Source organism: Oryctolagus cuniculus, chromosome 15, assembly GCF_964237555.1.
Source record: "Oryctolagus cuniculus chromosome 15, mOryCun1.1, whole genome shotgun sequence".
NCBI classification, from domain to species: Eukaryota; Metazoa; Chordata; class Mammalia; order Lagomorpha; family Leporidae; genus Oryctolagus; species Oryctolagus cuniculus.
In genome coordinates, this window is record NC_091446.1 from 12,470,302 (window position 1) to 12,484,612 (window position 14,311).

The window sequence follows — 14,311 nt, forward strand, 5'->3', positions numbered from 1 at the left end:
CTCGGTGGCAACGTGGGAACCCCGCTACTCGGTGGGAACCAGGGAACCCCGCTGCCGGGTGGGAACCAGGGAACCCCGCTGCTCGGTGGGAACGCGGGGACCCCGCTGCCGGGTGGGAACCAGGGAACCCCGCTGCTCGGTGGGAACCAGGGGGCCCCGGCTGCGGGGTGGGAACCAGGGGGCCCTGGCTGCCGGGTGGGAACGCGGGGACCCCAGATGCTGGGTGGGAACCAGGGGACCCCTCTACTCGGTGGGAACCAGGGAACCCCGGCTGTGGGGTGGGAACGCGGGGACCCCAGATGCTGGGTGGGAACCAGGGGACCCCTCTACTCGGTGGGAACCAGGGAACCCCGGCTGCGGGGTGGGAACGCGGGGACCCCGGCTGCCGGGTGGGAACCAGGGGGCCCCACTGCTCGGCGGGAACACCGCGGCTTAGCGCGGAAATGGCCCCGCCAGTCACGCAGGCCGCTGGGGCCGAGGGTCTCTCCCTCCATCCGGGCAGGGACTGCCTCCCGCAAACGTCTTCGGAAGACAAGGGCGGGCGAGAAGAGAGCGACGTGAGCTCTCGGCCACCGAGGGGTCCGAGTGGTCCCACCGTGGACGGCCAGTGCCAGCACGAGGCTGCATAGGCCAAGTGCCCAGCCCTCGAAGACGCAGACTGGGCCTCTGCCCTCGTTCAGGCCGTCTCCCGGGCCCCGGGCCCCCTCTTCCGAGCCGTCCCCAGCTCTTTCCCGGGGTCTCCCATCGAAGGCCCTTCTGGCTCCAGCGCCCAGCAACGGACCAGGCCTCGGCAGCACCAGGTACCCGGAGGCAGCGCCCGCGCCGCGCGCCCCGTCGCCATGGCAACCGGGGAGGCGCTGACCCCTGACCCCGAGGCCCCGCCCGGCCCCGCCCCTTCACGTTCCGCAGATCAACATGGAGAAGGCCAACCCGGAAGTGCCGCCGCCGCCGCCGCCGCCGCCGCCCGCCCGGTGCTAGGAGCCGCCGGCCCGGCCAGGCCGAGCTCCGCGCCCGCCGCCCTGCAGCCCGCGGCCCGCCCCGCGTCCCGCCGGCGCCGGGGCGGCCGCATCTCCCACCCCCGGCCCACTCCACCCCACCGGCGACCCGCCCCCGCCCTAGAGGAGGAGCCGAGGCCAGGGGGAGGAGGAGGAGGAGGAGGGTGAGGTTTGCGAGAGGGAGCGAGGCCGCGCGAGCCGCCGGCGGTTCGTATTACCGGGGTCGGGAGGAGGAGTCGCGCCGGGCCCGCGGGCCGGCGCGGGGTGGGCGGGAGGCGCCGAGCGGCGGAGGCGGCCCGGCCGCAAGGCGGCAGGCGGGAGGCCGGGGGCGCGGAACGGGGCCGGGGGCTCGCTGCGCCCGCGCCCCGGGGGCCAGGCCTCCCGCGCGCGCAGGCCCGGCCGCCGAGGGCCGCCCCGGGGCCGGCGCGGCGGGGCTGCCCGCGCGGGGAAGCGCCCTGCGGCTGCAGTGAATGAGGAGCCAGGCTCTCCCCCGGCCGGCGCCCGCGCCCTCGGTGCGCGCAGGGCAGAGCCATGCTGTCCGAGCAAGCCCAAAAGTGGTTTCCAACCCACGTGCAGGTCACAGTGCTGCAAGCCAGAGAGCTGAAGCCGAAAGGCAAAAGTGGCACCAATGACACGTACACTATCATCCAGCTGGGCAAGGAGAAGTACTCCACCTCGGTGGCCGAGAAAACCCTGGAGCCCGTCTGGAAGGAGGAGGCCTCCTTCGAGCTCCCTGGGCTGCTGGTGCAGGGGAGCCCGGAGAAGTACATCCTTTTCCTGATAGTGATGCACAGGTCCCTGGTGGGGCTGGACAAGTTTCTAGGGCAGGTGGCCATCAACCTCAATGACATCTTTGAGGACAAACAAAGAAGGAAAACAGAGTAAGTCGCGCCCTTTGGTTTTGCGTTTGGGGGAGCCGAGCGGTGCCTGGATTTGCGGTTCCTGGAGGTGATTTGGATTCCTGGGGCGCTGGGGGTGCGCCGGCTGCAGCGTGACCCAGTTTGAAGCACCGTCTTTGCGTGGAATCTGAAGCAAAAATAGCCCCTGGGACAGAGCTTTTTTTTTTTTTTTCTTTCCAGCGGAGTCATTGAGGAGTCATCGCCCGGCTTTGCGTTTGAGGCAAATTTCTGTTAAATAATTGAGTGTTTTGCCCTGGGTTTTCAGGAGGTGAACATTATTCACTCCCAGAGGCCCGGGTGCCAGTGTTGACCAGCTAGAATGCAGTGTAGGTATTCATTGTTGGTCCCGAAACCACTGTCAGGAAGTTCCCTCTGTCCACCTGCGGGCTGAAGCCGGTGCCCCGGCGGTCAGGACTCGGGGTTGCATTCGGCACTGGGGGCCCCGCTGGCCCTTCTGCACCCCCGCCGTTTCTCCTGGTCGCGCACATCTTGCTGGGCTCCAGAGCTGCCCTGGGCAAGTTTAGAAAGTGCGTCCAGACGTCCTCAGCCTGGAGCGCGCCTGTTGCCTTTGCGTTTGGGGTGTTGGAGTTCCTGTGTCGCTGCAGAAGTCTGCAGAGCTGCGTTGACTTGAGTGGAGTCTGAAATCCTGGGGAGGAACTCATTTCCAGACACCTTCAATGAGAACGTGGCTTTTAAGCTCGAGTTCGATGTATTTTATTTTCCAAAATTAAGTATGAACACAGGGTATTATGTCTTACTTTGAAAGAATAGTGTGTTGTCAGAGAGAGGATTACTTACCCTACCTTAAAATTCGGATTTTTCTAATCTGAGGTGAGGTTAGAATTAATAGAATTGCTGAGGGAAAGATGGGTTGAATTCACAAAGAGAACTTCAGATTTCCAAAATAGCTTCGGTATTTCATCACAACAAATTTATTTTACCCTTTTACAAACTTTTCAATGATTTCTTGCCGTTGGTGTTAATTCCTTATATTCGAAAGCAACTCTCTGGTTTTGTTCTAAACATGATGTGCTTGTAGGCTTCCCTGGGAGTTTTGTTTTGCTTTGAATCACATCTTTACCTAAGGTTTAATATATGTATGGAAAAAAGGGAGAGAGAGAAGAAATTCTAGAAATGCAAGGGGGAAAGTGGTAAGTATTTAAATTCCTTGAGGAAATGAGAGTATTTTAAAAGGAGAGAAAAAGTTTTAAAGTGTAAAGTTGAATCTTTATCAGTGATAAGTCACAAAACTATGTGATATTTGAAAAGTGGCATTTAGCTTCCTCTGAGAGGTTCTCTGCCGAGTTTAAAATGAAAAATAAATAATCACCAAATCATTTGTTTCAGATTGCCAACTGCAGGTGACAGTGTATGGTATTTAAAGTGTTTTGACTCTGAACTTTTGGGCACAGTGCAACTTTTATTTCTTCACGCATCTACAGAATTTTTAATACTAATGAATAATGGATCATGGGCTCTCTCGGAAACGTAAATTTTCTGAGTGGAAGTAGTCCCAGGTGCAAACTCGAGGGGTCTGAGGGGGAAACCACCTTTTGGGAGTTTCTTCTTGTTTTGTCCCTTGTCTTTGGCAGCGTCGCGGTTAAGGATGGATTTGGCCATGGGCAGTGCGCTTACATTGTAGTGTCTCCCTCCAGAAATTCTACACTGGCTGCCGAATACAGTTGATTAGAACTTGAAGGGGGATACTTTTAAATATTATCAACAGGGCATGTGATGTTACTGCATTCCAAATGATTTTCATGTGTTTTTAAACCCTTACCATTTTCTTTCTTTGTGGATAAATGGGGGACCACGTATTTGATGAAGTATCTTTATTGGTAATATTTCTAGTTTTTTAATATAGTTAATAGCTTCCTTTTCCAGCACAGCTGTACATGTGGCACAGTAAGAGAGGGACTTGAGCCACCAGTATATTGCAAGAAGGATTTTACTAGCCCGCACGTTGCTGAACCTTGGCGGCATTCTCCCAAGCGCTTTTTAGAAAACTGGTGGAGTGGTGAGCTACCAGCTGATTCACAAGTCCCGCGAAGGTGCTGGGTGTGGCACTTCTTACTTTTTACACTGAAGACAGTCACTTACAGCTTGTCTTCCAGTTGTGCCGTAATAAGAAGTAGGATGGCTCAAACCATTCTTTTACTTACCTTGAAAATTAATGCCCCCCCCCCCTTTTTCTTTGTAAGGAGAAGGGGTAAAGAGCCTGAGCCAGAACCCTTTGAGTGGGGCATGGAGAGAGAACTTCTGTATCGCCCCCTTTAATGGATGTCTGGGTTGGTTCTGGCACGAGATTTAAGGATATAATACAGTGTTTAATAATAGAATGGTAAAATCGTTGATGCTGTTATGTAATATGCATTGATTTTTTACAACAGAACTAGGAGATTTTTTTTCTTTAATGCCCATGAAAAGTAATAACAATCAGAGTCCCTAGAGTTAGGTATGACTCAGACATATGCAGATTTTAGGACTTTTGTGTGGGTCTCTGTAGTGCACCTGCATCCTGGCCTCTGGCACCCTTACTGCCAATCTTGTCCCATTTCTGACCACACAGCACCAATTGCTTGTGAATAGTTCCCACATGTGTGGTGGTTTTTGAACATGGACCTGTGCCCATTAAAAATTGAACAGAGGCCATATACAGTTTAAATCCAGCACTCCAGAGGTGAAAAAAAAAATCAGTATTAATCCAGTAAGCCCCCAAAGCTATCGTTCTTCATCTTATCTTTTTGAAGCCTGGAAAAACAAATGCTGCCTCTGGAATGATTCTTGAACGTCTCATTAAGACCTCTCTGTTATGTCAGCTTCAAAACAAAACGGCTCAAGTTATTTTCCATGCCTACATTTGAAATTAATATATTTATTACCGTTTTCCACGGGGGAGGAGATGACACCGTATTCCAACACTGACTCGCCCCTTCTTCAGAGCTTACCCGGGTCTGTAGAGCTTCCTACTAAAAGACAAAGCGCTGCAAAGCACGCACTCGCTTGTAGCGTGGTTGTTCATATGGTTCTGGGAATAAAAATCGGGTGAACATCTAGGACAGGGCACATACCTTCAAGGAGCTTACACTCTAGCACCAGGAAACCCGCCTTGCCTCATCATGGCTGCTGTGTCGCCTGATGAAGCACCGTGTCCTGTGATGTTAACCTTGGGAACACGTGTGAGTCGTCAAAGGAGAAGGAGCTTCCACTGTCCCGCAGCTGTTCTTCACCAGCTGGAGGTTTTCCTCAGCGGCTTCCATCTGGCAGTGGGAAGTGACGTAGCGTTCCCTGTGCCTCAGTTTCCTCGTCTGCAAAATAAGAATGTTGAAATCGCTGACTTACTTGGTTTCTGTTTCTCTAATGCTATGAATTTTGACTGCATCCATTTTTTGGATTACTACTTTATTTTCTTCTCAGACTTGCTTTGATTTGTTGGATGCATGGAGTCCTGAATGCCTGGTTTCTTTCTTTCTTTCTTGGTCCCTGTCTTGTGAAGTGTGTTCACTATTTTTGGTATAGCCTGAGATGCTGACGTAGCACTCTGAGGTACTGTGCCTCAGAAGTCTCCCCACTCCACTCCCCTCTCCCCAGTCCATCAAAAATGACTGTTTTCCAAATTGAGTTAAAGCAGGAGGATAACCTTGTTTCTCTCCAGGCTTTTGAAGTGCTCTGTCTTGCGGTAGTTAAGTTTCTCTATTCCACAAAATTTATTGGTATCATTTCTTTATGTCCAGCTCATTTCTTCAAATTTTAATGTTTGCCTCACATAATGGATTGTCTCCGTTTAGGGTCTCATTTAGTTAATGTTTTCTATTATAAAATATTTAAACAGTCACTTGGTAAACTGCATTACTTAATTGAATTGCTCCACTTTAGTTAAGAAATGATTTCATGTGTGTGATTTGCTAAGCTCTGGCTGGTTTATATATATGTGTGTGTGTTTGTGTGTGTATAAACCTGTCATATCTTATACATACACATGCACACATATAATATATGTGGATTCTTTTTCCTTCTGGAAAGACCTGGTGACTCAGTCTCCCACTTGATGTACAGTAAACATAATCTTCTCTTGGCATACCCTGTTTGTGACAGTGAGGGAAGAACTAATGTAAGGTTACATCCGAGTTCCTTTGTAGAAGTGCTCCTCTAGACTTGGTTTGGCAGTTTTTGGCTTTTTGCCCTATAAATTGATCTCTTGTGACACCAACAACTGGAGAGTTTCTCTTGGATAAAGATACCATAAACAAAACCAAGTAAAACTTTGCTTTTTATACATCATTTTTAAATAGGCAGTTTTGAAGTGACTAAAAGCAAAATATTTGGCTCTGTTTATAAAATAATTGTGATTTGGTATTGTCACAGCAGTGGCAGTAAATGACGCAAGTGACTCTAACAGGAAGCATTCAGCTTTTTGTTCTTCAAAAACTCTTCACAAGGTTTACTGTCACTTACTGTGTTTTACTCATTTATTTTATTCAGGAAGAGACTTTGATCCATTTGATATGAGTCTAAATTATATCCAGTTTTAATAATTACCAAACTATAGGTAGTAGTCTCCAATGTTAACAGAATTCTTTTAATGTTCTTACATAAGTAATATTTTGGGATGGGGCTATTTAATATGTTATTAAAATGGCATTATTATAGTGTTCAGAACTCACTCGTATTGATGCATTCTTTCAGTGTCCCTTCCTCAGTGTGTTTTAATGTTAAGAAATACCCTTAGGCCATTATTAATACCCTATGTGGAAGCATTAGGTATTGTTGATAAGAATTTCTGTTGGTGATTTTCAAATTGTGAAAGAAAAGGTTACCTACAAACCTTTTCCAGTGCCCCAAAGGCCTACTCCTTCAGTAGCTACTTCCAAAAATGTCTGGTAAAATGAAATTAAAAGATGAGTTTATTTTGGTAAAAAAAAAAAAAATTGAAGTCTACGCATATGAGGGGTCTTTGAAAAGTATGAGAAACGCATATGGTGAAAAACTGCATGGATTTCAGTTGTTTTTTGCACCAGAATAAATTAATCTTTTAATTCAATTTTCTACAAACTTTAAAAATTATCTTCTTATGTCACATCATATGCAGAATGATGTGTTTTTAAAAATTTGTGAGTAAAACCAGAAGTATTCTGTCTACTAGAGTATCATTCAGTGTTTAGGTTGGCTTGATGTCCTGTAGTGGCTTTGCCTAAAAAACAGTTTGTATGTAACAGAACTCTGTATCCTCTCTTCGTTCTGTGTTACAACTCATTTTTTATTTATTTACTTTTTGTCCTTAAGGTGGTTTAGGTTGGAATCCAAACAAGGAAAAAGAGCCAAAAACAGGGGTGAGATAAAGGTGAATATTCAATTTATGAGAAACAATATGACAGCGAGTATGTTTGACTTGTCAATGAAGGACAAAACAAGATCTCCTTTTGCAAAATTAAAGGATAAGATGAAAGGTAGAAAAAATGATGGCACGTTTTCTGATACGTCTTCTGCAATCATTCCAAGTACTCACATGCCTGATGCCAGTACAGAATTTTCAAGTGGTGAGAGCCACATGAAATCCAAACCAAAAAAGCCTTTTCTTCTGGGTCCTCAGCGACTCTCTTCTGCGCATTCAATGTCTGACCTGACTGGGCCCCACACGTCCTCTGAGAAAGCGAAGCCTGGCACCCTGAGTCAGACACATCTTCTGGGACGCCGGATAGATGCCTTCGGAGCGGTTCCAGAGAGTGGTGAGTGGCACGTTCTCTCTCATTGTCTCCTCAGTGGGCCAAAGTGCCCTTTTTGTTTTGAAAGTTTAACTTTTGAAGTTGGAAAATTTAAAAAACTGCAGTTTCTTGGTAGCCTTTTCCAAGTGTAGTCGTTCATCAAACTTTGAATACCTCCTGTACCCCAGGTTGGTCAAGTTCATGGAAAGTGGAGTTTGTCTGCTCTGTGTTTAGATGATTAACTGATAATAAAATGCGTCCCAGGCTCCTTTCATGGCCTAGCTTTTTAAACATTGTTCCTGCTGCTTCTGCTCTCTTGAAAGCCTGATGCATAAATAAATGTTCCATTTTACCGTAAAATCCCTAGAAGAAAACATTCATGTTCAGAAGCGAGGATGTAAATTTAATGCTAATGATGAAAGGAAGTCTGAGGATTTCTGGCATTATCACACTGAGCAGAACCTCTGGTTTTGAGTCAGTTTGCCTGTGTGAGCCCAGTACGTTGGCACTTGTCTAGCAGTACGCTAATCATTATTGGCCCAGATACTTCAGGCTGCTATACCTTAGCATTTTAAGGTTGTTTTCCTTGATTATTTTAAAGGTTAATACCTTTAAATAGCTAATTACTCTCATTTTAAAACCAACAGAATGCACACAGAGTGTCAAATAGTGTGATGTAATGTGTCACTGATTGTGTAGTAACCACAAACTTGTTTGTAGGAAGTCTCAAATCTCCACACAGAAGAACATTAAGCTTTGATACTTCTAAAATGAACCAACCTGACAGCATTGTGGATGAAGGCGAATCGTCTTTCGAAAGACAGAATGACCCATTTACAAATGTGACTGCTTCATTACCCCAAAAATTTGCAACACTGCCAAGGAAGAAAAATCCGTTTGAAGAAAGCAGTGAATCCTGGGACAGCAGCATGAATTTATTTTCAAAATCAATTGAAGTAAGGAAAGAAAATAAAAGAGAGAAAAGGGAGAAAGTTAGCCTGTTTGAAAGAGTGACTGGAAAAAAAGATAGCAGAAGATCTGATAAACTTAACAATGGGGGATCAGATAGCCCTTGTGATTTGAAATCACCCAATGCGTTTAGTGAAAACCGGCAGGACTATTTTGATTATGAGTCAACTAATCCGTTTACAACAAAATTCAGGGCCTCAAGTATAATGCCATCTTCAAGGTAAGCTTAATATGGAGGACGTTGTAGTGTTTGGGGAAATCTTGTACTTGGAAGTACCAAATACTCCTTTTAAATATATGGCTATCTTAAATTATTCTTATTTTACTTGACAAAAAGTCTTATTTTTGTAATGAATTGCAGAGCCAGGAAACATTGCATGTATCTTTGGGATTGAACTTATTTATTTATTTTTGGTCTTAGAAAGATGAAAGATTCTTATTCTCTAGTCTACTTCCATTTATGTGAGCCAGAAATTCACTGAAATTTATGAAGAAAATGGCGTGACTTTTGATGAGACATGGTGAGAGTAAATCAGCAGTGGGTGTTAATTCAAGCCAGAAGTTTAGATGATGTGTTTCTTGATATTTTCTAGGGATTAAGTCTGGGCTATCTGGAGAGAATTAGTGGATCAATAGCAGTCTATGGGCTATTCTTACAAAATACTGCTTAACTATTAATGGTTTTCATAATGGATCTAAACTGTCATTAAATGACCATTTAGAAGAAAATTTTCATTGTTAATATTTGTTGAAATTCATTGCCTTTGTAGATACTATAAATAGACCAGAGAGCTCTGTGTGATGATTTATATTCACAGAAAGAATCACCAGCTTGAGGAAGGTTAGGTTTTCAGTTGTGTGTATACTGGTACTTTTCTCATTGCTTAGTAGAGGTTGGAACTACATGAATTTAGATAGAATTACAGATTTTACTAATGTGAACAATGGAATAGCTAACTAAGGAAACATCAAGCAAAAAGTAGATAGATTTATTGACGTTTTCAGTGGTTATCATGGAAGATCATGGTAGGATGTTTGCCATCTAACAGGTTTTTCCAAGGCAATAATTACCATACAGACCTCAGTGGGAATCCTGGCTTAGTGGTAATATGACTTCATCAGACTTACTGTTTCCATCTTTGAGACAAAGAAAATTATACCTACTTGTAGGATTTGCTAATGATAAATGATACGTAAGGTATGTAATGTGAAGGCAAGCCCCAACAGGGAAACCATGAATGGCAGCTGTGTATTGTCATATTTTATTTCATTCAAAAATAGTGATCTGTTTTGTTCCATTATAAGCAGAAAATACACAATTAACAGTCACCCTTTTAGGCTATGCCTTCCACCTCTCTCTTGTGTATCTATTATGATGTCTTAAGAAAACACACGTTTAAAATTTTCAAAGGAAGTGTGCATTACTTTTTTTCAGTAAATTGGTATTTCCTATGGTTTTAAAAAGTATCATTCAGTTTTGTTTATAGGCTATATATACTCTAAAAAATGCATTTTTAGCATGTGGTGTCAATATTTTATTGAAAAGATTATATTTTTGATATGCTATTCTACAATATTTTGGTATTTTACGTAGTGTGCTTCACATAATGAATTAAATCTTAAATTATAGGGGTAAATATAAATGTATTTGCTTTTTGGTAGTAGATTGCTGAACACAGTTGTCTGAGATAGTTTGAGACTGGGTAATTTAGAAAATTTCAGCGTCCAAATGGGAAGTGGTTGGAAAACGTTTTCACATTTAGGCAGCGTGCGGTCAAGTGAGTATCCTCCAGTCTTTCATCGCCCTGTCCTGGGGCTGTTTGCATGGATTGTGGATTGCCGTGGGTTGTGAAGGCAAGTGTGGTGTTTCCACAGATCACAGATACAGGCTTTTATTGAGTTACTTCAGTATTAATGCTGTCCCCATCAAAATTAGAGCTGTGTCCTGATACATGTAAAAGCATAATTACAGTGATGTAAAAAATAGTGGTGTTTTTTTTTTTTTTTTTTTTTTTTTTATGTTTCAAGACTTGCCTCTATCTGTATAAGATGCCAAAAATGAGAACAGAGCGTTTGTGGATTTCTGGAACATTACTCTTTTTGTGTCAAGCTATCTTTGTGGACAATCTAAAACGTTTGCAGTCAAGCCGTAGCTCTAATTAATAGTACAAGGAAGGATTGAATACAAATAGACCTTGGAGTATAGGTTGAATATTTGGCAAGCAGCTTGATCTCAAGTGGAATTTGGGAGAGTATTGTCACGGAAGTGTTGTCTTTATAGAACAGTGTATTCCCATTTATTTTCCAAATATTACCCCTCTGTTGTGTGGGACATTTTACATTTCTCAGGTTAGTACCCAAACCAAATATACTTTTGAAGCTACCGACTCACATCCCTAGGGCACGTGCTGTGAGTTACTTTTCCAGTAGTGTTAAACCCATGTACGGGGTTCCTGGACTCTTGTGACTAGCATTTGTGAGAATGTGGAACTGGATTTTGTTCTTAATGAGCCCGTGGCTCACCTTTGGTTGCAGGTGTGTGGAGCTGTGCTATTCTCCTCTGAGTGGGGGATGAGTAGGATTAAATCTGGGAGGTTTTCTTTAGGCCTCAGCATTTTAAGTATGCAACGGAACACTTTTTTTTTTTTTGGTTTTTATGTATTATTTATATATTATATTATTATACATATAATATATATTATATAATAATATATAATATATTATTATATTACGTATTATTATGTATGTACTGTTTTTATGTATTAGTATAAGTAAAATCCACCTGAAGAAATCACTTTGGATATCACAAAAAATACTGCATTTTGCATCTGTTCTTAGAAAAGTTCCCAGAGTTCTGCATAAAACTGGTAGAGGAGATTACTTAGGTTTTGTGTTTTTTGACTTCAGCGAAGAGCAAGGCTATTTGAAACGTCTCTCCCTAGAGTCAGTGACTTGCTGAAGTCTTTTCTGCTCCTCTGTCCCCGGCATGAGAGCCATGCGCCGAGACAGACATCAGCATCACAAGCTGCAGTGCGTTTTCCTGCGTAGTCCATCACCTGTCACATCTCACTGATCAGCAGCGGCTCAGTCACTTTCCTCTTCAGTCACCACGACCCCCTGGAAGGCAGGACCTGCACTGCGTGCATCTTTCCGCCCTTAGTCTTCAGCATGTTGCTGGGTCGGCACTAGGTGTTAGACATTTTGAATAAATGAACACAGAATTGCAGAGAAGTTTCTTGAAATGCTACTTTCATCCTGTTACTCTCCTGTTCCCAGCCCAGATCTTTCTGAAGATCTTTCTGAAAGACTAGAAACAGATGCATCAATGCAAATGTGTGCATTTTTGTCTGAGTACCTCTAAATATTGTTGAAAATCTAAGCAAGTTTTCAAGGGTTGCTAAGATTTAATGCTTAGAACCTATGCACATTTCTGGCATCTTTTAAGAACTCCGTATTGGGATAGGTTATAAACTGCAGCGACCTGAGATCCTAGCGGCTTATCACAGTAGAAATGTATTGTTCACTTGTCATGAGCTGGTCGCTGAGACAGGGGTAGGAAAAGTGGGTGCTTTGCTGCATGCAGCCATTTGACTCCACACAGCGTCTCAGGAACCAGGCTTCCTCTTGTGATGCCGTCATTTAACATGTGGCCTCCGGGGTCAGCGCGGCAGAGGATGAGGGAAGGACCGAAGGTAGGAGGTAGGACGTTTTTATGTGCCAGGCCTGGCAGTGGTGTGGGTCACTTCCACGTATGTCCCATCAGCCAGAGCTCAGTTGTGTCCTGTCTTCACTGCAACCAGTGAAGAATCAGGGCTTAGCTGTGCACCCAGAAGAAGCTGGACAAGGTCTGGTGAGTACAGAGCGTTGGTGTGTGCCGCTGATGCCTGTTCTGCTTTCTGCTGAGAAGTCTGGTTGCTGCCCACTGCTTGACATGCTGCAAAATGCTTCCTAAGCCATGTGCACCTAAGTGTAGGTCCTGTGAGTTCTGAGAAAAACACATGGTTATATCTGATTGTAGGTACTGAGTTATTTGTGTTTTAAAATCGCTGTTGCTCTTGCCTTTTTTTTAAAAAAAAGTTTATTTATTTGAGAGGGGGAGACAGAGAGAAAGGGACTGAGAGAGAGAGAGAAATCTTCCATCTGCTGGTTCACTCCTCAAATAGCCCCAACTGCCAGGTGCAGGCCAGGCTGAAGTCCATCCTGGTCTCCCAGTTGTGTGTCAGGGACCCAGGGACTTGGGCCATCTTCCACGGCCTCACCAGGCGCATTAGCAGGAGGCTGGATCAGAAGCAGAGCTGCTGGGACGAGAACTGGTACTCTGATATGGGGTGTCGCGTCAACAAGCGGCAGCTTTATACACTGTGCCACAGGCCAGCCCCTGCTCTTGCTTTTCAGTGATAAATCACAGGTAGTTTAGTATCATCAGTATCAACTGATTTTATCATTTATCAAATTATCAACTCATTTGTTTTATTCCACAAGTTGTGAAACACTGCTTTGTTTTTATCAGCAGAATATCATTCTCTGAAAACAAATATACCTGTATGCTTGTTATACCATTTTTAATACTTTTTACAAATTATTAAAGATTTGTTTATATGTTTGAAAGGCAGAGGGAGGGAGGGAGGGAAAGAGAGAGAGAGAAAGAGAAAGAAAGAGAGAAAGATATCTTTGGTTTGCTGGTTCACTTCCTGAATGGCGGCAGTGGGTGGGGCTGGGCCAGGCTGAAACCAGAATCTTGGAACTCTGTCTGGGTTTTGTGTATGGGTGGTGAGGACCCAAGCACTGGGGCCATCTTCCGCTGCTTTCCCAGGCACAGGGTTGGGATTAGAATGGCCAGGACTCAAACTTGCACTCAGTGGGGTGCCTGTGTCTTAGGCAGTGGCTTAACCCACTGCACCAGAGTGCTCGTCCTGTGAATTATTTTTTAATGAACTGTAAGTAGTTTGAAAAATGGAAATGGATCAATAGGTTCACCAAACCAACTTTGGTTTTAAATTCTTTTTAAACTGAGTGTAGCTTAAACCCATTGATGGTTAGCTGGGACCAGGTTCTGGCTGATGGCAGAATTGGTGGAGGGATGTACACCCCTTCTGGATCTAGTCCATGAAAACCTCTCCTGCAGTCCGTCATATTGTTTCTCCTTCCCTGTCCTGGGCCAGACCTGGAAAACTGCCCGTTTTCATAAATAAAGTGTTGCTGGACCACAGCTGTGCTCGTTCGGTTGTGGCTGTTTTTGTGCTAGAGCACTAGAGTTGAGTAGCTGTGACAGGCTTTGTATAACTTGCAAAGCCAGAGACATTTGTTGTTTGGTCTTTTACAGAAATAGTTTGTTGACCCCTGCACTAGTTGAATGGAGAGGATCCTTGAGGAGAATCCTGCCCAAGACAGGAGCACGCTGGGTCCCTGGCTGCTCGTGGGAGGGCACCAGATCAGGAATACTCGACTGGGTCTTGTCTGGATGGTAATTCTCAGAATACCAAATTACTGGGAATTTTGCATTTGGTACAGCACTTAGCATTACTTACCCTGCTAAGTAAGGCACATGGGCCATAGTACCTTCCATTCTGTTTAAGAAAGACCCAGTTAACATTTTAAGATTCACTGGTTTGCAGCACCAGATCCAAACTCTTCTCTAGCTTTTTAGGCTTATTGTAGTTTAGATTTTTTTCATTGATCCAACTTTGTTTCTAGCTCCTCACCCATCCACCCCGGGTGCGTGTGTTTCGTTGCTGCCCCCTACCCT

At 44.7% G+C, this 14,311-nt stretch overlaps 1 protein-coding gene across 7 annotated transcripts in view; it reads left to right on the top strand.

The window, feature by feature from the left end:
* Nucleotides 1-956: 956 nt before the first annotated feature.
* RAB11FIP2 (RAB11 family interacting protein 2) overlaps nucleotides 957-14,311 on the top strand; it is a 42,660-nt gene continuing 29,305 nt past the window's right edge. For 2 of the 7 annotated variants that reach the window (XR_011382756.1, XM_051824211.2), the window contains exons 1-4: nucleotides 957-1,202; nucleotides 1,572-1,876; nucleotides 7,178-7,620; nucleotides 8,317-8,785. Coding sequence is in view for 4 of the 7 variants with exons in the window: in XM_051824211.2 (XP_051680171.2) it covers nucleotides 1,782-1,876; nucleotides 7,178-7,620; nucleotides 8,317-8,785 (1,007 nt within the window). In the remaining 3 variants the exon portion in view is untranslated. Of the gene's footprint in view, nucleotides 1,203-1,261; nucleotides 1,877-7,177; nucleotides 7,621-8,316; nucleotides 8,786-14,311 lie in introns of those variants that run through there. The other 5 variants (XR_011382755.1, XM_002718682.5, XM_070058306.1 and 2 more) reach the window with 4 other exon arrangements.